The sequence below is a fragment of the Dendrobates tinctorius genome, unplaced genomic scaffold (genome assembly GCF_039654945.1).
Source record: "Dendrobates tinctorius isolate UK_male_01 unplaced genomic scaffold, ASM3965494v1 ptg000173l, whole genome shotgun sequence".
Lineage (NCBI taxonomy): Eukaryota > Metazoa > Chordata > Amphibia > Anura > Dendrobatidae > Dendrobates > Dendrobates tinctorius.
The window spans coordinates 3,914,107-3,939,016 of NW_027361840.1; the positions used below are offsets into that span (position 1 = coordinate 3,914,107).

Here is a 24,910-nt window from a genome sequence, read left to right on the forward strand (position 1 = left end):
GTCTCTCAGAGAATGACTGTTATTTGGGTGATTTGTGATATTCTCTAAGATGGTCCATCTTGTACCACTCCCTAAGTTGCCATCTTCCTCAGAGTTGGTGCCCTTGTTTTTGCAACAGGTGGTTCGCTTGCATGGGATTCCTGAGAACATTGTGTCTGACAGAGGAGTTCAGTTTGTTTTTAGATTTTGGAGGACTTTCTGTTCCAAGCTGGGTATTCAGTTGTCCTTCTCCTCTGCGTTTCATCCTCAGACCAATGGGCAGATGGAGAGAACAAACCAGACTATGGAGTCTTATTTGAGATGTTTTATTTCCGCTGATCAGGATGATTGGGTTTCATTTTTGCCCTTGGCCGAATTTGCTTTAAATAATAGAGCTAGTTCTGCCACTTTGATGTCACCTTTTTTTTGTAACTTTGGGTTTCATCCTCGATTTTCTTCAGGGCAGGTGGAGTCTTCTGCCTGCCCAGGTGTTGACACTGTGGTGGAGAGAATGCACCAGGTCTGGGACCAAGTGGTGGATAAGTTGTCTCTCTCCCAGGAAAAGGCCCAGCGGTTTTCCGACCGGCATAGGACCATTGGTCCCCGGTTTAAGGTGGGTGATATGGTTTGGTTATCATCAAAGAATATCGCTATGAAGGTGGCTTCTCCAAAGTTTAAACCTAGATTTATTGGACGTTACAAGATTTTGGAGATTCTTAATCCGGTCTCTTTTCGATTGGCTCTTCCTGTTAGGCTAAGTGCACACGTACCGGAACTCTCGCGGAAATTACCGCTAGAATTCCGTAATTACAGTCCGCGGGAAAATCGCATTTTAAATTCCCGCGATTTTCCCGCGGAAAAACTAGCATTTTGCAAGCGTAATTAGCTCGCAAAATGCTAGCGTCCTGCAAGCGATCTGTAGCATCGCTTGGAGAACTGATTGACAGGTTGGTCACACTCGTCAAACATAGTGTTTGACGAGTATGACCAACTTTTTACTACTGAGGCCGCCTATGCGGCATCAGTAGTAAAAGATAGAATGTAAAAAAAAAAAATAAACGGTGTTATTCTCACCCTCCGACGTCCCGCGCATCCGTTCCCAGTAATCCTTTGCGAAAATGCCCGCGATGACGTCAGTTCTCGCGGGATCGCGACGTCTCGCGGTAATTCGCTATGACGTCGCGCGAATTACCGCGAGACTTCGCGATCCCGCGAGATCGGACGCCATCGCGGGCATTTTCGCAAAGGACTACTGGGACCGGAGCGTGAAGAGAAGCGGGAAGGCTGCGCGGGACGTCGGAGGGTGAGAATAACAATATTTTTTATTTTAAATTCTATTTTTTACAGGGATATGGTACCCAAAGCCCGGAGGACAGTCTCCTCTCCTCCGGACCATGGGTACCATCCGCAATTGTTCTGCTTACTTTCCGCATGGTGTGCACAGCCACATGCGGGAAATAAGCGGAACAATGCATTCCTATGGGTGCGGGATCGCCGCGATTCCGCAAAATAATGAGCATGCTGCGGTTTTTACCACGAAGCGATTCCGCCGCGGTAAAAACCGCAGCATTAGCACAGCATTGCGGAATCCCATAGGAATGCATGGGATGCTTAGTTTTCGCGGCAAAATCGCGCGGTTAAAACTGCTGCGGAAACTCGAAAAAAACGCCACGTGTGAACTCAGCCTTACATTCAAGATCCATAACGTGTTTCATAAGTCTCTGTTGAAGAGGTTTGTTGAGCCATTAGTTCCTGTGGTGGCACCTCCTGACCCTGTATTGGTTGAAGGTAATGTGGAATATGAGGTTGAGAAGATACTGGATTCTCGTCTGGCTAGACGGAGACTCCAGTATTTGGTTAAGTGGAAGGGTTATGGCCAGGAGGATAATTCTTGGGTCCCTGCATCCGATATTCATGCCGAAAGGTTGGTTCGTGCTTTTCATCGGGCCCATCCTGATCGACCTGGTGGCATGGATGAGGGTTCGGTGACCCCTCAAGGGGGAGGTACTGTTGTGAGTTCATTTTCCCCTTCACCTGTGATGTCTGATGAACTCCCTCTGCTGGTGAAGGGAAGTAGTGAAATTGATGTGGATGGGAAGAACCTGTCATCTGAACAGGTGGAGTGTGATTGGACATCCGGAATCTCTGAGTGGATATAAGGCAGCCGACGCCCTGCTTTGTTGCTGGTGATCCTTTCTGCTCTGAGCTCTGGCATCAAGTTTAGTTCCTGTCTACTAAAAGCTAAGTTTTTGCCCTGCTATTATTCCATGAGATTTTGTCTGGTTTACTTAGTGTTTGCGTTCAGCCAGCCCTTGCTGGGACTGGCTGAATTCCATTTTTGTCTCTGATCAGTTGATCTCTTTTCTCTGTTTTCAGAATATTCCTGAGTGCTGATATAGAGTTTTTGAAGTCTAGCGACTTCAGGGCCTTTTCCCCTATCAGACTGTTGGGACATTTTTGGTAGGGTTTTTGCGGATTGCAGCCAGCATCTTTTCTGTCCTTTCCTATCTAGTTAGTTGGGCCCCATCGTTTGCTCAGTCTGTCTTTCTGTCTGCGTTTGTGTTTTCATCTGTTTTTCACCGACAATACATGTTGGGGGGCTGTCTATTGCTTTGGGGTCTGCTCTGGGGCAGTTTAGATTTCCCCTTTCTTTCTTTAGGCTTATTTAGCTCTCTGGCTGTGTCGAGGGGTCTAGGACCACCGTAGGAACCCCCCACGGCTACTGTTAGTTGTGGTGAATAGGATCAGAGGTCTGCAATCCGCTAGGTACCAACTTCTCAGGTTTTCTGGACTTAGCTTGTATTTTTGTTTTCTCCTCCTCCGGTGACTCATTCATAACACCTCGGCTTAGTTAAGTGACCCCTGTGCGTTTCTGTTAGTGCTGTGTGCCTGCTTTTCTGCCTGATTACCTGTTTTTGACCCGGTCTGTTGCCTGTTGTGTTCTTGCCTGCTGAGTCGGTACTGTGTGTCTGTTCTGCTGGTTTCTGACTTCGGCTAAGTCTCTGGTTATTCTCCTGTCTACACCCCTGGTACTTCTGCTGTCCATACGGTTTGACCCTTAGCCTGTCCCTGACATCCCTCCTGTCTAGCGCTCATCGGTGCTTCTCTTTGAGCTATACCTGCTGGTAGGATCTTTATTTTGAGCCGGCATCTCTCTCTGCTTCTGCTCCTTCTGTGAGACCTGTCGCCGGCTCCACTCCTTGGCAGTCATGTGCTTCAGGTTCTGTTTGTCTGAATCACGCATCTCCACTGCTGCCACCCCGCTCCACAGGTATCTTTGAGCATAGTTTGTTCTACTCAGGACACACGCACTGGCTCAGTGAGCAAGTGCAGTGCTTTGTTCCTGACAGGTTTCCTCCAATATTTGTAACACCTTACTAAAAGAGTCTCATTCCCGAGGGGTCGTAGCATGACAGAATCCCTGTCCTCTGCATCTAAAGCCATCATAGCAACCTCTGCTTCTAATGCAGGGGTCATGGGGTGCATTTTCATCATCCCCCTGATTCGCTGACTTGTGCGGGGTCCTGTATCTGGATTCGTCGTGCGGAGTGAAGAGTAGTCTGTGACACTGCTAGAACCGTAACTTCGCTTGGCAATAACCCTCGGGTGAGGAAGGACACAGTTCTATAATAGTCACCCGGTCTGTCTTAGGCGGCACGCGCGCAGCAAAAACCGACCCAGAGCGTTTTGGCATCTTCGGTTGCAGGAGCCAATGGGCATACAGCAAGTCGCTGGTCACAGTCACTGTCCTTAGCAGAAGGGGATCTATAGCGCCGGCCTGCGCTGTCACGTCGCTCAGAGGACGGAGCACCAATCTTCCCCTGCTGCGCGCGCTGTCTTCCCGCCAAACCTCCCGCGCCCAGGCTTTTTTATCTTAGACACGCCCCTTGCTGTGAAGTGCAAAGGTCGGTCCAGGTTGGAAAGCTATCCCCCGGACAACAATGGTGACAGCCCCGACAGTTCCGGAACCAGCACAAGAGAGGTATCTACGGTCTGGTGCATGTTCTATCACTGCCAAACAACCTCCAGACTCCCAGTCTGAAAAACATGAAATCTCAAGAAAAAAATCACATTTATTACAAATTATCAGACAAATTGGAAGGAAATTATGGAGAGATTAACTCCTTTTTGAAAAAATGTATAACCAGTAAGGTCAAAAACATCAATAGTATTATCAAGGAGCCTTACATAACTAAGAATATAGGATATAAATCTAAACCTTTATTAAAGTCTTGATAAAAGACACCACTACCACACAGAAATACAAATAACCGTGTCACCTACTGGACCCTGCAAATAGGGGTCCTAATATCAAAACTGCCTAGCAGCGGAGGTTGGCACCCTAAACATATACGAGATTGGCGCCCCCGCTACACGACTACTGTACCCTAAATCTCCTAGATATCCCTGGATAAGTGCAGCAAGCAATCATTCATTTAACCAGGAAAGGAGAGTATAGGGGTTGCCACAATGATTGCTAGGTAGGCAACAATAGAAGAAAGCGCAAAAAATTATATTAACGCCTTCCACCAAAAAGACATAGTATTCACATCCCGGGAATTTGTCGTCGGTGGTGGAGGGGGCTCAGGAGCTGAGCTCCGTCCACACGAGGCAGATACCAGCTGTATTATATAGCCGCCATCTGTCTCAGTCTAGGACAGCAGCATGTAAATGAAATGCATGGTGGTGCCCACGTGGAGGAGCCCCCATCAGCCCCCTGCAGTGCGATCACTGGGGACCTGTGGGTTACTGTGACAGTCAGGGCTCTGCTGAAGACCACCGCCACTGTCCTAGTCCTGTCACTATCACCCCGTCCTCCTGTGGACCTCAGCCGTAGGCGGACATCTTCACTATGTCCCTCAGGAGCATTGCAGGTGGAGGTCACCGAAGTTTTTCCTCGTTAAAAGTAAAGAAAAATAAAAATTCATATTTAGTTTTGCCCCATTTGAATTATGTTTTGTTTATTTATCTCACGATCCTAAAGTGTAAAATGAGCAACAAAGCTTTGTATGTGCTGAATTGGCGTCACTGCCGGGAAACCAAAAAACAAGCCCCCGCTCAGCCCCAGCAACAGAAAAGAAGGTTCTCCTGTTCTCAGGAGGTTCCTACACAAACCTGGAGACATTTCTGGAATATTCTGAATTTTCTTCATCAAAAAAAATAAAAAAGATTCATGTTTGTCATCGCGGTAATGGGATTGTCGTGGCCGATCATGATTCCAGATCATATTTACCGCACAATGCCAAAATGCCCGACCTAACGCCACATCCACGGGGTCCTCAGCTCTGAATCCACTGGCAGCTGGGCTGTCCATTCCCATTATCAGAGGGGCCGTGCCGTGACCCCCGGTACCACCCAGCTGTCTCTATAGTCATACATTATCAGGAGGAACAGCAGAGGAACGGAGCAGCGTAGAGATGTCAGGAGAGAAGCTCCAGAACCAGAGATCAGGCGGGATATAAATATTGTCCGGAGAGCAGACGGCTCCTCTGTGCTCATCTCCTCCGCTCCGCTACAACTTTCCTCCTGACTTTTCCTTCTATCTGTGACGTTTCCATTATTTCTTTCAGAGCTCTGAAATCCGGGTAAAGATCTGAGGAACCTTATTGCTGCCACCATAATGGAAGAAGAAAGTGATGTCCGGGGTGGTGAGCGATGCACGGAGGACGTCTCTACAAGTAACCGGCCCGGTGAGGAACTACCACTAAATAATACAAAGAAGAGTCATGATTTTCTCATTCACCAGACATAATACACACCTTACCTGCTGCAGAACCTCATAATACACCTCAGCTGCTGCAGAACCTCATCATACATACCTCATCTACTGCGGAACCTCATAATACACCTCAGCTGCTGCAGAACATCATCATACACACTTCATCTACTGCGGAACCTCATAATACACCTCAGCTGCAGAAGAACCTCATAATGTATCTCAGCTGCTGCAGAACCTCATAATATATCTCAGCTGCTGCAGAACATCATCATACACACCTCAGCTCCTGCAGAACCTGATAATATACACCTCAGCTGCTGCAGAACCTCATAATATATCTCTGCTGCTGCAGAACATCATCATACACACCTCAGCTGCTGCAGAACCTGATAATGTACACCTCAGCTGCTGCAGAACCTCATAATATATCTCAGCTGCTATCGTTGCCTTACATTGACAGAATGGCTTCTATTTCCGCGTTGAACACTGACGTGTGATGTGCAGAGAGCAGTGACGGCGTGTAACGTATACGGCTTCCAGTGTTGTTTTGCCACAAGAGTAGGGATCTGACAGCCGTGGATGATTTACTCTGACATTGCAACGTTTCAGAGAAAACCTACATTTAATATCCGGCTGGGGAAGACTCACTAAGCAACACCTAACACTTTCCTTCAGGGTTTTTAACATGGCAACGTGTGGCTACCAGCCACATGGAAAACCTGGGTCCAGAATGGAACAGACTGCACAAACTACTATCCTGCAGTCTGCTTCACACACACATTCAAAGCAGGTTTTCCCTACATCCACCTTGGACACTAACATGTCCAAGACTAAGACTTTTATTATCAGTCTGTATTGCAGTCACAGCTACGCCCGTGACTCCCATGCACACTTATGGCCTTCATACACCTCCGTGCATCTCCAGCGACCCCTAACTGTGATAACGGTCACTGCTTCACCATTGCAATCCCAGCTACGCCTGTGACCGCAATGCATTACCATAGCCTCAATATGCCTCCGTGTGTATCCTGGGGAGAACATACAGCACCCCCTAGCTGTAATAGGGGTCACTGCCTCACAGCCTATAGATAAATTCCCAGAGGGGTGTAATTTCCATAATGGGTTTACTTGAAGGGGGATTCTGCTCTTCTGGCACTTAGGGGCTCTGTATATGGAGTCCGTAAGCTATTCCACGATTATTTGTTCTTTGAGAGTCAATTAGTGCTCCATCCCTCCTCAGTTTAACCATATGCCTAAGCCGTACTGTACAGCCACATACAGGGTATTGCCACATTCAGCAGAAATTGTATGACAAATCTTGTTGCCATTTTTCTCACTTTCCCACTGTAAAAATGTAAAATCTGGGGCTGTAACAACATTATTATTGTTGCTTTTTCATTGCCCAATGGTATAAAATTCTGTGACACACCCATAGTGTCACTGTGATCTCTGCACCCTCATATGAATTTGAGAGGTGTAGTTAGTAAAATGGGGTCACTTATGGGGGTTTCTGCTTTTCTGGCACCGCAGGGGCTCTGCCAATGTAACATGGCACTTGCAAGCCATAACATCAAAATCTGCACTTTACATATGGCGCTCCTTCCCTTCTGAGCTTATCTCTGTGTCTGAAAAGTATTTTCCAATTAAATATAGGGTATTGGTGCCCCCAGGAGAAAAGAATAAACTGTGAGGCCCGTTTTTTCCCTGATAAAAATTAAAACCATGGGGTAAACAACATTTTCGTCTTAAAAATGTAAATATTCTTTTTTTACCGCTGTAGCAGTCAGACATGTTCCCTGGGAACACTGCCCACATTTATAGCACCAAATATACCAGTGCTACTCAGGAGTGATATGAGGTATCACAGGAAATGTTTCTATTTAAAAGTCTCATAAACCACATCACAGGAAACTCAAATACAGCCCTTGTCCGGCTCAAAGTACGAGATAAAGCAAAGAGTCCATCCATACAATAGTCTAGCTTCTTAGTCTTTCAGCAGAGGCACTCAGTCTACACACCTCCACACATGCTACATGTGTGAGGCAAACAGGTCTCATTTTACCAAGTGAACCACTCCCAGGGGTTGCGATATGGTGAGCAGCCGTTCACCTCATAATGAACCTTACATGGCCAGGTTACTCCAGGTTCATCTCCCATCCACTGTGTTTAACCCCTTCCTGACATCCGACGGTATATCCCGTCCATGGGACCTGGGCCCCTATGCCCATGGACGGGATAGTACGTCAGGCGCGATCAGCGGCGCCCACGTGGTGAGCGCCGCTGATCGCGGCCGGGTGTCAGCTGATTATCACAGCTGACACCTGGCACAATGTGTCAGGGGCGGTCACGGACCGCCCCCGACACGTTAACCCCTTGCACACCGCGATCAAACATGATCGCGGTGTACCGGGAGTTAAAGGGAAGCATAGGCAGGGAGGGGGCTCCCTCCGTGCTTCCCTGAGCCCCCCACGGCAGCGCAATGTGCAGCGCTGCTGCGGGGGCCTCTTTTCCTCCAGGCCCCCGAATCCAAGATGGCGACGGGGCCTTCGGGGGCCTGATGAAGCTGGCTTCCTCAGTGCCTGCAAAGCGCAGGCATGAGGAAGCCTTCTGCACTGCCTGTGACAGATCGCTGATCTGTCACAGTGATCTGTGATGTGACAGATCAGCGATCTGTCACAGGACAGTGATGTCCCACCTGGGACTATTTAATAAAGTGAAAAAAAAAATAAAAAAAAGTGTAAAAATAATTTAAAAAAAATCGCCAAATAAATTAGAAAAAAAAAAAAATATTCCCCCAATAAATCCATTTTTTGGAAATAATAAAAAAAAAAAACAATAAAAGTACACATATTAGGCATCGCCGCGTCCGTAACGACCCGCCCTATAAAACTGTCCCATTAGTTAACCCCTTTAGCGAACCCCTTAAAAAATAAAAATAAAAAACGAAGCAAAAAATAATGATTTATTATCATACTGCCAAACAAAAAGTGTAATAACGCGCGATCAAAAAGACGCATATAAATATCCATGGTACCGCAGAAAACGTCATCTTGTCCCACAAAAAACGAGCCGCCACACAGCATCATCAGCGAAAAAATAAAAAAGTTATAGCTCGCAGAATAAAGCGATGCAAAAATAATTATTTTTTATATAAAATAGTTTTCATTGCATAAAACCGACAAAAACATAAAAAAACGACCTAAATGAGGTATCGCTGTAACCGTACCGACCCGAAGAATAAAACCGCTTTATCAATTTTATCGCACCTGGAACGGTGTAAACGCACCCCCCCAAAAGAAATTCATGAAACGCTGGTTTTTCTTCATTCTGCGTCCCAAAAATCGGAATAAAAAGCGATCAAAAAATTTCACGTGCCCAAAAATGGTACCAATAAAAACGTCAACTCGTCCCGCAAAAAATAAGACCTCACATGACCCGGTGGGTCAAAATACGGAAAAATTATGGCTCTCAATATGTGGTGATGCAAAAACTATTTTTACAATAAAAAGCGTCTTTTAGCGTGCGACAGCTGCCAAAAATAAAAACCGCCATAAATAGTAAATCAAACCCCCCGTTATCACCCCCTTAGTTAGGGAAAAATAATAAAATAAAAAAAATTTATTTATTTCCATTTTTCCATTAGGGTTAGGGCTAGGGGTGTGTTGGGGTAGGGTTAGGGCTAGGGTTAGGGTAGGGTTAGGGTTAAAAATGATTTTTTTATTTTCACGTCCGAGTGTTATAAACTTCTGTGAAGCACTTGGGGGTTCAAAGTGCTCACCACACATCTAGATAAGTTCCTTGGGGGGTCTAGTTTACAAAATGGTGTCATTTGTGGGGGGTTTCCACTGTTTAGGTACATTAGGGGCTCTCCAAAGGCAACATGACACCCGCAGACCATTCCATCAAAGTCTGCATTCCAAAACGTCACTACTTCCCTTCCGAGCCCCGACGTGTGCCCATACAGTAGTTTTCTCCCACATATGGGGTATCAGCATACTCAGGACAAATTGGACAACAACTTTTAAGGTCCAATTTCTCCTGGTACCCTTGGGAAAATAAAAAAATGGTGACTAAAAGATCATGTTTGTGGAAAAAATACGAATTTTTTATTTTCACGCCCGGGCGTTATAAACTTCTGTGAAGCACTGGGGGGTTCAAAGTGCTCACCACACATCTAGATAAATTCCTTGGGGGGTCTAGTTTACAAAATGGTGTCATTTGTGGGGGGTTTCCACTGTTTAGGTACATTAGGGGCTCTCCAAAGGCAACATGACACCCGCAGACCATTCCATCAAAGTCTGCATTCCAAAACGTCACTACTTCCCTTCCGAGCCCCGACGTGTGCCCATACAGTAGTTTTCTCCCACATATGGGGTATCAGCATACTCAGGACAAATTGGACAACAACTTTTGGGGTCCAATTTCTCCTGGTACCCTTGGGAAAATAAAAAAATGGTGACTAAAAGATCATGTTTGTGGAAAAAATACGAATTTTTTATTTTCACGCCCGGGCGTTATAAACTTCTGTGAAGCACTGGGGGGGTCAAAGTGCTCACCTCACATCTAGATAAGTTCCTTAGGGGGTCTAGTTTCCAAAATGGTGTCATTTGTGGGGGGTTTCCACTGTTTTGGTACATCAGGGGTTTTCCAAACGCGACATGGTGTCCGATCTCAATTCCAGCCAAAAACGTCAAATGGCGCTGCTTCCCTTCCGAGCTCTGCCATGCGCCCAAATAGTGGTTTACCCCCACATGTGGGGTATCAGCGTAATCAGGACAAATTGCACAATAACTTTTAGGGTCCTGTTACCCTTGGGAAAATAAAAATTGGGGTGAAAAGATCAATTTTGTGGAAAAAATATGATTTTTTTAATTGTACCGCTGTACGTTATAAACTTTTGTAAAGCCCTTGTGGGTTCAAAGTTCTCACCACATATCTAGATAAGTTCCTTGGGGGGTCTAGTTTCCAAAATGGGGTCACTTGTAGGGGGTTTCCACTGTTTAGGTACATCAGGGACTCTCCAAACGTGACATGGCGTCCAATCTGAATTCCAGCCAATTTTGCATTGAAAAAGTCAAACGGCGCTCCTTCCATTCTGAGCTCTGCCATGCGCCGAAACAGTCGTTCCCCCCGACATATCAGGTATCTGCGTACTCAGGACAAATTGCACAATAACTTTTGCAGTCCAATTTCTCCTGTTACCCTTGGTAAAATAAAAAAAATTGAACCTGAATTATTTTTTTTATGAAAAAGTTAGATGTTCATTTTTTTTTAAATATTCAAAAAAATTCCTGTGACGCACCTAAAGGGTTAATAAACTTCTTGAATGTGGTTTTGAGCACCTTAAGGGGTGCAGTTTTTAGAATGGTGTCACTTTTGGGTATTTTCTATCATATAGACCCCTCAAAGTGGCTTCAAATGTGATGTGGTCCTAAAAATAAAATGGTGTTGTAAAAATGAGAAATCGCTGGTCAACTTTTAACCCTTATAACTTCCTAACAAAAAAAAATTTTGGTTCCAAAATTGTGCTGATGTAAAGTAAACATGTGGGAAATGTTAGTTATCAAGTTTTTTGTGTGCTGTATCTCTGTGATTTAAGGGCATAAAAATTCAAAGTTGGAAAATCGCGAAATTTTCAAAATTTTTGCCAAATTTCCGTTTTTCTCACAAATAAACGCAAGTTATTTGAATGAAATTTTACCACTAACATGAAGTACAATATGTCACGAGAAAACAATGTCAGAATCACTGGGAACCATGGAAGCGTTCCAGAGTTATGACCTCATAAAGGTACAGTGGTCAGAATTGTAAAAATTGGCCCGGTCATGAACGTGCAAACCACCCTTGGGGGTGAAGGGGTTAACAAGCATCCTTACATACCTCCCCTCTCAGCCTAAAGCCATGGGCTTGGCATCTTGCAGACGCAGGATTCTCGAGAGGGCAATGGCATTACCATGTAACTCCCGACTCTGTTTTTCTTGGAAGCAGACATCCTGCAGGGCTAGAAATTAGTGGGTAGCACAAGCATTTTTCCCCTTTTTCTTTCTCATCCACCTGCGTGGACCATGGTCTGACACTAATTTAAATTCTCACCCTAAGAGATAGTATCGCAATGTGTCCATCACCCACTTTATGGACAGGCATTCCTTTTCTCCAGTGGAATCATTTTTCTCACATGCTTACAGATTACAACTCAGGTAGAGAACAGGATTCTCCTCTCCGTGTATCTCCTGAGAGGAACTCTCCTAATCTGACTTCTTGGGCATCCATCCATCAAATTTATTCAAGACCAGTTGCCTAAACAGAGCCACTTTCAGTTTTTGAAAGGCCTTTTCCGCCTCCGATGTCCATTTGGCCATGACTACTTTTATCCCCTTAGTGAGGTTGATCACGGGTTTGGCCACCGTGGCAAAGTTTGGAGTACCCCATGATTTCTAGGAAGACCCTAACAGTCGCAGCAGAAATGGTAAATCATTAGATACACCAATTCTGACGCTTAAGTTCGTCTCTTCCCAGCTGCCATTGTGAGGTGGCAATCAAGGTTATGGTTTATGGGGTTGATGTCAGCTTTGTAATGTCAGGTGACATCAAACCTATGGGTTAGTAACGGAGAGGCATCTGTCAGACACCCCCATTACTAACCCCTAAGTCTAAGCTAATAAACACACACAAAAAAGTGTTTGATTTGTAAAAATCATTCTGACAAATTCCCTCTTTAGTACATTTATTTAATAAAAAATAATCCACACCAGTCCGTCATAACACAAATGGAAGTCTCACGGCGATCCATGTCTTCTTTGTCCAGTGTATGGTGCCCCATTCAGCGAACAAAGATCAATAGACTGGAGCAACAGTTGCTGCTGGTTGTAACGCCGCACTCCGCGAGAACCCGGCTGCTGTGACGAGCGGTGAGGTCTGTAAGGTTATCTCAGTACACAACTGCCAGTGCTGCTCTCATGTGACCCGGAGGTTTTGAACTGCAGTAACCTTACCTTATTTATTAGCGAAATGCAAATAAAAAAGCTACACACATAAGGCACTGATTATATATCTCACCAACATATTTCTATCTATCTACTGTATCTATCTATCTACAGTTGAAACCTGATGTTTCCATCCACTATAGAATCCTAGAATGGTAGAGTTGGAAGGGACTTCCTGGACGATCTGGTCAAACCCCCTGCTCAAAGCAGGATTCGCTAAAACATTCCAGACAGATGTCTGTCCAGCCTCTGTTTGAAGACTTCTATTGAAGGAGAACTCACCAACTCCCGTGGCAGCCTGTTCCACTCATTGATCACTCTAACTGTCAAAAAATTTTTGTAATATCTAATCTGTGTCTCCTCCCATTCAGTTCCATCCCATAGCTTCTAGTCTTTCCTTGTGCAAATGAGAATAAAGATGATCCTTCTACAATGTGACAGCCCTTGAGATATTTGTAGACAGCTATTAAGTCTCCTCTCAGACTTCTCTTCTGCAAGCTAAACATTCCCAAATCCTGCAACCTTTCCTCATAAGACAGGGATTGCAGACCTGTCACCATTCTGGTCGCTCTTTTCTGAACTTGCTCCAGTTTGTTGATGTCTTTTTTAACATGTGGCGCCCAAAACTGGACACAGTATTCCAGATGAGGCCTGACCAAAGAGGAGTAGAGGGCAATAATGACTTCACGTGATCTAGACTGTATGCTTCTGTTAGTACATCCTAGAATTGCATTTGCCTTTTTTGCTGCTGCATCACACTGTTGACTCATATTCAGTCTGTGATCTGTTCGTATACTCAAGTCTTTTTCACATGTGCTGTTGCTTAGTCCTATTCCTCCCATTCTGTATATGCTTTTTTCATTTTTATTGCCCAGATGTAGTACTTTGCATTTTTCCCTGTTAAAAACCATTCTGTTAGTTGCTGCCCACTGCTCCAGTTTATTTATATCTGTTTGAATCCTCTCTCTCTCTTCTCTAGTATTAGCTATCCCTCCTAGCTTTGTGTCATCAGCAAATTTAATCAGTTTACCCTCAATTCCTTCAGCTAAATCGTTGATAAAGATGTTGAACAATACAGGGCTCAGGACAGAGCCCTGTGGTACCCCACTTGAGACATTCTTCCAACTGGATGTGCAGCCATTTACGACCACTCTTTGGGTCCTATCACTAAGCCAGTTATGAATCCACCTAACAGTTGTCTTGTCCATTCCATACTTAGCCATTTTTTCAATAAAGATTGTGTGAGATACTTTGTCAAATGCTTTGCTGAAGTCAAGATATACTATATCTACAGCATTTCCCTGATCCACCCAATCAGTTATTCTGTCATGGAAGGAAATTAAGTTAGTCTGACATGACTTATTAGTTACAAACCCATGCTGACTCTGTTTAATCACTTCATTCTTATCCAGGTACTGACATACATGTTGTTTAATAATTTGTTCAAAGATCTTTCCTGGTATAGAAGTCAGACTCACCGGCTTATAGTTGCCTGGGTCCACCTTCCCCTTTTTGAAGATGGGTGTTATGGCCCCCGTTGTACTCACCCAGCCGATCCTGCGCCGCAGCCTGGCTCCTTCCCTCAGCCACGGCGTCCTGTGTCCGGTCCGCGGCCTGCGACGTCCTTGCATGCTTTGCGCATGCGCCGTAGGCCGCGGCCGCATCCTTCTCCCTTCTCTTATGCTCCGGCGGTGCCCTGACCCGGAAGCACCGCCGGACCAATGGGGGCTACTTCCAGGATATTTCAGGCTGCCCTCCTGTAACGGAGGTGCCTGATCGTCATTCTTCGACCGCATGTTAGGCCCCCGTCCCCCATGCACTGTGCCGGTCCTCTCATTGTCTGTGCTTCCTTGCAGCCTGCCTGTGTCCTATTCCGTCCTGCAGTCCGACTCCGGTCCTGTCTGCCTGTGACTGTGTCCTATTCCGTCCTGCAGTCCGACCCTGGTCCGGTCTGCCTGTGTCCTATTCCGTCCTGCAGTCCTACTCCGGTCCTGCCTGTCCGTGCCTGATTCCCGCTGTCCTACTCCGGTCCTGTCTGCCTGTGCCTGTGTCCTGCTCCGTCCTACAGTCTTACTCCGGTCCAGCCCGTCCGTGCCAGATTCCTGTAGTCCTACTCTGGTCCCGCCTGCCAGTGCCTGATTCCTACAGTCTTACTCCGGTCCTGCCTGCCTGTGCCTGATTCCCGCAGTCCTACTCCGGTCCTGCCTGCCTGTGCCTTGTTCTTGCAGTCCTACTCCGGTCCTGCCTGCCGTGCCTGGTTCCTGCTGTCCTGCTCCAGCCTCTCCACCCGAGCTCCACGCCTCTTCCCGTGCTCGTGGTACCAGATACTCTCTCTCGCTCCAGTACATCCGAGCCGCCCCTCTTGGTACCGGCTGCCGCGGCATTCGAACCCTTGGGCCTGCTCCTAACAATCCCTGTATAGGGGTCGGTTCCACCTGGTAGCTCACCCAGGGGCCCCTCAGTGCCACGGTCCAGAGGGTCCACTCTTCGAATTCCACCTTGCCTAGCGGAATGCTTAAAGTACGATCAGGCCATGGACTCCGCCGGTGCTTCTGCACCCGCTCAAAAGGAGTTGCTCTTTTTGCGGGAGAACCAGGGGCGCATCATGTCCATAGTGAAATCAATGGACTCCTATTTGTCGGCTCTTTAGGCCGCCGATCTGGGGAATGCTGCTCAGCTGGCCAGTCTCCAACAGGAGCTGGGTCAATAGCGTGACGCTCAGTCCCATATCTTAAATTATATGGCCTCAGTTGACAATCATTTGGTGGCTCTCCAAACTGCCGCCGCAGCATCTGCGGCTGCTCCCGGTCCTGTTTCTTTTCCTTCTCCCCGCCTCGCCAAACCACCCCAGTTCAAAGGCGACCCCATACATTGCAGAGGGTTCTTGAACCAATGTAGCCTTCACTTCGAGCTACTACCGCATCAGTATCCCTCTGATAGGGCCAAGGTGGCCTTTATTATGTCCCACTTGGAGAGGGAGGCCCTGTCTTGGGTAAATCCACTCTGGAAGAGGGACTATACCGTGGTCTCGAATCTTCCGCTCTTCTTGGATACATTCAGGAGGGTCTTTGATGAGCCAGGTCGGCTAGCCTCTCTTACTGAGTCCCTTTCCAACCTCACCCGGGGCGCCCTCACCGTCGGACAGTACGCTATCCAGTTCGGCACACTTTCCTCGGATTTGGGATGGAGTAATGCGGCACTGGTAGGGGCATTCTGGCGTGGCCTTTCGGGCAGGGTAAAAGATGAGTTGGCAGGTCGAGATACCCCCACCACTCTCAAGGACCTAATTTCCCTGGCCACCCACATAGGTCTCCGGTTTCAGGAGCGTGCCAGGGAGTCAGCTAGAGACAGGAGATCCACTAGACCACCCCTTTCCGTCAACCGGCCCTCTAGCCCTTGTCCTGCCGGAGTTCCCCATATTCCTCCATCCGAACAGATGCAGGTTGACCGAGTCAAGTTGGCCAAGGTCCGGCAAAAGGAGAGGCGGGCACAAGGTCTGTGTCTCTATTGTTGTGGAGCTTCGCATTTCATCCGCTCCTGTCCTGAGAGACCGGGAAACTCGTCCGCCTAGGCCAGATAAGAGAGGCCTCCCTCGGCATCCATGATTCCTCTCAACCACTCACTATCTCCGTTCTTTTGTTTTCGGGGCAGAGGCGTGGCTCCGAGGTGGCTTACGTGGATTCGGGCGCAGCAGGTAACTTCATCCGGCGTGAAGAGGTGGAGAAGTATCAGATTCCCGTAGTCTCTCTGAAGAACCCTCGGTTCATTGCGTCGGTGGATGGCCGACCGCTACCGGAATCCGTCACCATGGTCACCGAGGAGGTAGACTTGCAAGTCGGTGCTCTACACCGGGAAAGTATAGCCTTCTATGTGTTGCCTAGTCTTTCCTACGCGATCATCCTGGGACTTCCTTGGCTACAGGCGCATCAACCCGTGCTCGACTAGTCATCTGGGGAGGTTCTTCGCTGGGGACACCTTTGCCATGATCGGTGCCTGAACTCTATTTGTCCGGCTGCTCCTTTACGTCCACCTCCTGACCTCTCAGGGCTACCCTCAGCCTATCGGTCCTACGCAGACGTCTTTGATAAGAAGGAGGCAGAGAGCCTTCCCTCGCACCGGCCGTTTGACTGTCCCATCGAGCTAGTTCCTGGTTCCACCCCTCCGCGGGGCAGGATCTACCCACTGTCTCCTGCGGAGACCTTGGCCATGTCCGAATACGTCCGGGAGAACCTCGCCAGAGGCTTCATACGGAAATCCTCTTTTCCCGCAGGAGCCAGCTTTTTCTTCGTCAAAAAGAAAGACGGGTCTCTGCGCCCGTGCATTGATTATAGGGGTCTGAATAACATCACCATCAAGAACAGGTACCCCCTTCCTCTCATCCCGGAGCTGATTAATCGCCTCAGAGGAGCATGGGTCTTTTCCAAGTTAGATCTCAGAGGAGCCTACAATCTGATCCGCATCCGCGCAGGCGATGAAATGAAGACTGCTTTTAACACTCGAGATGGGCACTATGAGTACCTTGTCATGCCCTTTGGTCTGTGCAATGCTCCCATTGTGTTTCAAGAATTCGTCAACGAGATCTTCCGGGACCTCCTGTACACCTGTGTGGTAGTTTACTTGGACGACATTCTTGTCTTCTCGCCAGATCTCTCGTCTCATAGGAGGAGTGTCCGCTTGGTTCTTCAACGACTTCAAGAAAACCGCCTGTATGCTAAGATGGAGAAATGCCTCTTTGAGCAGACCTCATTGCCGTTTTTGGGCTACATCATCTCTGACGCCGGCCAGAAGATGCATCTGGAGAAACTGTCCGCTATTCTCAAGTGGCCCCGTCCCGTCGGCGTAAGCGCCATCCAACGGTTTCTCGGATTCGCTAACTATTGCAGGCAATTTATTCCGCACTTTTCGTCCATTACCAAACCCATTTCCGCCCTTACCTGAAAGGGGACGGGTCCCAACTCTTGGACCACGGAGGCTGAAGAGGCCTTTCTCACACTAAAACGGGCATTCTCCACAGCTCCAGTCTTGTCCCGCCCCGTGAGCTGCAAACCCTTTGTACTAGAGGTGGATGCCTCCTCAACAGGAGCCAGGGCTGTGCTATCTCAGAAAACCATCTCCGGTCGCCTACGCCCCTGCGGGTTCTTTTCCAAGGCCTTTTCGCCGTCCGAGTGCAATTACTCAATTGGCGATCGTGAACTATTGGCCATAAAATTGGCTTTGGAGGAATGGCGTCACCTTCTGGAGGGGGCCGTCCACCCTTTTGTGATTTACTCAGACCACAAGAATTTGGCCTATTTGCACTACGCCCAGAGACTCAATCCTCGACAGGCTAGATGGTCCTTGTTTTTTGCTCGTTTCAATTTTGAGCTCCATTTCCACCTGGGTGACAAGAACACTAAAGCTGACACCCTATCCAGAGTCTTCCAGCTGTCCGAGGATGGAGACGAACCTGCTCACATCATTGAGCCCTTTAGGATAATCACCGTGGCTCCTGTGAATATACAGGTAGGTCCATATATATTTGGACAGAGACAACATTTTTCTAATTTTGGTTCTAGACATTACCACAATGAATTTTAAACAAAATAATTTGAAGTTCAGACTTTCAGCTTTCATTTGAGGGTATCCACATTAACATTGGATGAAGGGTTTAGGAGTTTCAGCTCCTTAACATGTGCCACCCTGTTTTTAAAGGGACCAAAAGTAATTGGACAATTGACTCCAAGGCTATTTCATGGACAGGTGTGGGCAATCCCTTCGCTATGTCATTCTCAATTAAGCAGATAAAAGGCCTGGAGTTGATTTGAGGTGTGGTGCTTGCATTTGGAAGGTTTTGCTGTAATGGAAACATGGGGTCAAAGGAGCTCTCCATGCAGGTGAAACAAGCCATCCTAAAGCTGCAAAAACAGAAAAAACCCATCCGAGCAATTGCTACAACATTAGGAGTGACAAAATCTACAGTTTGGTACATCCTGAGAAAGAAAGGACTGGTGAACTCATCAATGCAAAAAGACCTGGGCGCCCACGGAAGACAACAGTGGTGGATGATCGCAGAATAATCTCCATGGTGAAGAGAAACCCCTTCACAACAGCCAACCAAGTGAACAACACTCTTCAGGAGGTAGGCGTATCAATATCCAAATCTACCATAAAGAGAAGACTGCATGAAAGTAAATACAGAGGGTTCACTGCACAGTGCAAGCCACTCATAAGCATCAAGAATCAAAAGGCTAGACTGGACTTTGCTAAAAAAACATCTAAAATAGCCAGCACAGTTCTGGAAGAACATTCTTTGGACAGATGAAACCAAGATCAACCTCTACCAGAATGATGGAAAGAGAAAAGTATGGCGAAGGCGTGGCACAGCTCATGATCCAAATCATACCACATCATCTGTAAAACACGGCAGAGGCAGTGTGATGGCTTGGGCATGCATGGCTGCCAGTGGCACTGGGTCACTAGTGTTTATTGATGATGTGACACAGGACAGAAGCAGCCGAATGAATTCTGAGGTATTCAGAGCCATACTGTGTGCTCAGATCCAGCCAAATGCAGCTAAACTGATTGGTCGTCGTTTCACACTACAGATGGACAATGACCCAAAACATAAAGCCAAAGCAACCCAGGAGTTTATTAAAGCAAAGAAGTGGAATATTCTTGAATGGCCAAGTCAGTCACCTGATCGCAACCCATTTGAGCATGCATTTCACTTGTTAAAGACTAAACTTCAGACAGAAAAGCCCACAAACAAACAGCAACTGAAAACCACCGCAGTGAAGGCCTGGCAGAGCATCAAAAAGGAGGAAACACAGTGTCTGGTGATGTCCATGAGTTCAAGACTTCAGGCAGTCATTGCCAACAAAGGGTTTTCAACCAAGTACTAGAAATGAACATTTTATTTACAATTATTTAATCTGTCCAATTACTTTTGGTCCCTTTAAAAACAGGGTGGCACATGTTAAGGAGCTGAAACTCCTAAACCCTTCATCCAATTTTAATGTGGATACCCTCAAATGAAAGCTGAAAATCTGAACTTCAACTGCATCTGCATTGTTTTGTTTAAAATTCATTGTGGCAATGTCTAGAACCAAAATTAGAAAAATGTTGTCTCTGTCCAAATATATATGGACCTAACTGTACTTTCTCCACCCCCCAGGCAAGACCCTCGTGCCCGAGGATGGCAAGAGAAGAGTCCTACTCTGGGATCATTTCTCCAAACTGGCAGGCCATGCCGGGACCAAGAAGACTCTCGCTCTCATCTCTCAGCACTACTGGTGGCCTACCCTCCTCCAAGATGTGGCGGACTTCGTGGCCTCTTGTCCCTCTTGCGCTAGAAACAAGGTACCACGACGGTCCCCAGCCAGCTTGCTCCTCCTCCTGCCCGTTCCTATGGTCCCTTGGGAACACATTGCCATGGATTTTATCCCCGACCTGCCCCGCTCATCGGTCTGTACTCTGGTTCTAGTGGTGGTAGACCATTTTTCCAAGATGGCACATTTTATCCCTTTGACTGGACTTCCCTCTGCGCCTGAAATAGCCAAAATCTTCATCCACCAGATTTTTTAGGCTCCATGGTCTACCTCGACGCATTGTGTCCGACCGGGGGGTCCAGTTTACTTCCAAGTTCTGGAGGGCACTTTGCAAACTCTTGGACATATCCTTAGATTTTTCCTCTGCCTACCATCCGCAGACCAACGGGCAAGTAGAACGAACCGACCAGACGTTAACTGGATATCTCCGTCATTTTTCCAACGTCCGCCAAGATGACTGGGTTGGCCTGCTTCTATGGGCAGAGTTCGCTTACAACAACCATACCGGTGAATCCTCAATCAAATCTCCGTTTTTTGTGGTGTTTGTCAGACATCCTGGTCTTCCTCTCCCTGTAGCTCCAATTTCCGAAGTACCTGCGGCCAACTCTGTGTCCCTGGAATTCTCCGAGATCTGGGCCGAGACCAACGCAGCCATGAAGAAAGCCAGCGAGCAAATGAAGCATCACGCCAACAAGAGGAGATTGGATCCTCCGCCATTTCATATCGAGGATAAAGTCTGGCTCTCATCTAAATACATCCGGCTGAAGGTACCCTTGTACAAGTTGGGTCCCCAATACATCGGTTCCTTTGAAATTCTGGATCGTGTCAACGAAGTCACCTACAAGTTGAGGTTGCCTGCTTCACTTTGAGTCCCGAACACCTTCCACGTCTCTCTCCTGAAACTTGTAGTATTTAATCAGTTTCACTCCTCACCCTGCTCCACTCTTCGGCCAGTTGGTACCGACGACACCTTCGAGGTAAGAGATATCCTCGCTATGAAAAGAATCAGGGGAAAACCCTTTTTTCTTATTGACTGGAAGGGTTTTGGTCCCGAGGAGAGGTCCTGGGAGCCCTGGGGGAACATTAACGCTCCTCGTATTCTAATAAGTTTTTTGCCAGTCGGAGTGGGGGGCGGCTTAAGGGGGGTACTGTTACAGCCCCCATTGCTTCCCGCTGTAGTCACCCGGCCGATCCCGCACCGCAGCCTGGCTCCTTTCCTCAGCCACGGCATCCTGTGTCCAGTCCGCGGCCTGCGACTTCCTTGCATGCTTCTCGTGCTCGTGGTACCAGGTACTCTCACTCCAGTCCATCCGAGCCACCCCTCTTGGTACCGGCTGCCATGGAATTCGAACCCTTGGGCCTGCTCCTAACGGTCCCTGTATAGTGGTCGGTTCAACCTGGTAACTCGCCCAGGGGCCCCTCAGTGCCACGGTCCAGAGGATCCACTCTTGGAATTCCGCCTTGCCTAGCGGAACGCTTACAATAGGAACAACATTTGCTCTTCTCTAGTCTTCTGGGACTTCTCCTGTTCTCCAAGAATTTTCAAAGATTATGGAGAGGGGTTCAACAATTTCTTCTGCTTTCTTCTTCAGTACTCTGGGGTGTAATTCATCTGGACCTGGAGACTTGAATTCATTTAGTTTAGCTAAGTGTTTCCTCACTATCTCTCTGCTTATAGATGTCCTGAATTCTTCTATTCCGTTAATAGGACAGTGAAGAACAGTTGATGATACATTTCCTTTCTGAGAGAAAACAGATGCAAAATAGGAATTTAAAAGTTCAGCCTTCTCAACATCCTGTCTTACCATTTCATCATTTTCATCCTGTAAAAATCCTATAGCATCTTTGACTTTTCTTTTACTTTTGACATATCCCCAAAATCCTTTATTATTGCTTTTGACGTCTCTTTCAAGCCTCAATTTATTGTCAGCTTTAGATAATCTGATTTGTGCCCTGCAGGTTCTGCAGACAGCATTATATTCTTCTTTAGATATGCCTCCCTCTTTCCATTTTATAAACATTTCTTTCTTCCTTTTTAGCAAGTGTTTAAGTTCTGTGTTCATTCATCCTGGTTTCCTTAAATGCTTCCTATTCTTATAATAATAATAATAATAATAATAATTTTTATTTATATAGCGCCAACATATTCCGCAGCACTTTACAATTAAGCGGGGACATGTACAGACACTAAATTCAATACAAGTTAAGACAATTCAAACAATAACATTAGGAGTGAGGTCCCTGCTCGCAAGCTTACAATCTACAAGGAAATGGGGGGACACAGTAGGTGAGAAATGCTTGTTAATTCAGGTCTGGCAATTATAATAGGGATTTTCATATAAAGCTGCATGATCCGGTCATCAGCCCGTGTGTTTAAGTGCAATAGACAAGTATCAAGTGCAGTTATCATGTGCATGAAGGGTGTGGAGACAGATGAACAGTAGGGTGCAGATTCAGAATAATATTTGGAAGGAGGGAACAGGGCAAAGTTAGCTTGCTGAGTTGTTGATGTGATAGGCTTCTTTGAAGAGATGGGTTTTCAAAGCGCGCTTGAATAGGTCAGGGCTAGGTATCAGTCTGATCGTCTGGGGAAGTGCATTCCAGAGAGCTGGAGCAGCACGAGAGAAGTCTTGGAGACGGAGGTGCGAGGTTCGGATTACGGGGGATGTTAGTCTTAGGTCATTTGTAGAACGGAGGGCACGTGTAGGGCGATAGACAGAGATGAGAGAGGAGATATAAGGCGGTGCAGAACAGTGGAGAGCTTTGTGGGTGAGAGAGATGAGTTTATACTGGACCCTGTAGCGAATAGGTAGCCAGTGTAATGACTGGCACAAGATGGAGGCATCGGTGAAGCGGCTGGACAGAAATATGACCCTGGCTGCCGCATTCAAGATGGATTGGAGAGGAGAAAGTTTGGTAAGAGGGAGACCGATCAGAAGAGAGTTGCAGTAGTCCAGACGAGAATGAATAAGAGCGACAGTAAGAGTCTTAGCAGTTTCAAAGGTGAGAAAAGGTCGGATTCTGGAGATGTTTTTAAGATGCAGGTGACAAGAGCGACTGAGTGATCGGATGTACGGAGTAAAGGAAAGTTCAGTGTCGAATATGACCCCAAGACAGCGGGCATGCTGCTTGGGAGTTATGGTTGAACCCTCCAGGGTTATTTCGATGTTAGGTAGAGTGAGGTTAGTAGAGGGGAGAAACACAAGAAGTTCAGTTTTAGAGAGATTTAGTTTCAGATAGAGGGAGGACATGATGCTAGAGACAGCAGACAGACAATCCTTGGTATTTTGAATTAGGGTAGGGGTGATGTCAGGGGAAGAAGTGTATAATTGGGTGTCATCAGCATAGAGATGATACTGGAACCCAAATCTGCTGATTGTTTGTCCAATAGGGGCAGTGTATAAAGAGAAGAGGAGGGGGCCTAGGACTGAGCCCTGCGGGACCCCGATAGTAAGGGGACGAGAAGAGGAAGAGGAGCCGGAAAAAGATACAGTGAAGGAGCGGTCAGAGAGGTAGGAGGAGAACCAGGAGAGGGCTGTGTCCTTGAGGCCTATAGAGCGGAGCATAGTGAGGAGGAGCTGGTGATCCACAGTGTCAAATGCGGCAGAGAGATCCAGGAGAATCAGCAGGGAGCAATGACCTTTCGATTTAGCTGTTATTAAATCATTAGAGACTTTAGTGAGGGCAGTTTCAGTAGAGTGTAAAGAGCGGAAACCAGATTGTAAGGGGTCGAGAAGAGAGTTATCCGAGAGATAGCGGATTAGACGGGAGTGGACCAGGCGTTCCAGGAGTTTAGAGATGAAGGGAAGGTTAGAGACAGGTCTGTAGTTAGCAGTGCAGTTCTGGTCCAGGGATGGCTTTTTAAGTAAAGGGGTTATGATGGCATGTTTAAATGAGGAGGGAAATATACCTGAAGAAAGAGAGAGGTTAAATATTTTAGTCAGGTGAGTGGTGACCACTGGTGAGAGAGACTGCAGGAGCTGTGAAGGAATAGGGTCACTGTTGCAGGTTGTAGGCCGAGCAGAAGCGAGGAGCTTGGAAACTTCTTCTTCTGAAACAGGCTCAAAGATGTCTAGTGAGCTTGAGGTGCGGCAGGGAAGGGGATCCAGGCACTGAGGAGATAGGGCAGAGATATCCTGATGGATGTGGTTGATTTTTTCTAGGAAATAAGTGGCCAGATCCTCACCGCTGAGGTTGGTGATGGGGGCCTGTACTTTAGGTTTCAGGAGGGAGTTTAAGGTTTCAAAAAGTCGTCTTGGGTTGTTGGATAGTGAGGTGATGAGGGTGGTGAAGTAGGATTGTTTGGCCAGATGAAGGGCAGAGTTATAGGTTTTGAGCATGAACTTATAGTGGATGAAGTCTTCTGCTAAGAGAGATTTTCTCCACTGCCGCTCTGCACACCTCGAGCAGCGCTGAAGAGAGCGTGTTTGCGTTGTGTGCCAGGGCTGCCTTTGTCTGTGTCGGGTCTTTCTGCGTATAGAAGGTGCTGCTTCATCTAGGGCATTCTTCAGTGTATTATTGAAGTGTGACAATGCTATGTCTGGACAGGAGAGGGTGGAGATGGGGGCTAAAGATGTGTGGAGATTGTCCCTAAGCTGTTGGGTATTAATGGTACGTGTATTCCGATAAGTGTGGTAAGTGGGGGTGTCCCGGGTGAGGAGACAATTCTTGACAGAGAAGGAAAGAAGGTTGTGGTCCGAGAGCGGGAGAGGTGAATTAGTAAAGTCGTGCAGCGAGCCGGGACGGGAGAAAACCAGGTCCAGAGTATTCCCGTCCTCATGTGTAGGAGAATTAGTAAACTGTGAGAGGCCGAATGAAGAAGTTAGAGAAAGAAGATGAGAGGCAGACTGGGAGAGCGGATCATTGATGGGGATGTTAAAGTCTCCCATGATGAGGGTGGGGATGTCACAGGATAGAAAGTG

At 47.1% G+C, this 24,910-nt stretch overlaps 1 protein-coding gene across 2 annotated transcripts in view; it reads left to right on the forward strand.

The window, feature by feature from the left end:
* Positions 1-24,910, forward strand: part of LOC141053966 (uncharacterized) — a 122,358-nt gene that overhangs the window by 69,586 nt on the left and 27,862 nt on the right. For both annotated transcript variants that reach the window (XR_012221300.1, XM_073551121.1), the window contains exon 2: positions 5,550-5,669. Coding sequence is in view for 1 of the 2 variants with exons in the window: in XM_073551121.1 (XP_073407222.1) it covers positions 5,600-5,669 (70 nt within the window). In the remaining variant the exon portion in view is untranslated. The remainder of the gene's footprint in view (positions 1-5,549; positions 5,670-24,910) is intronic.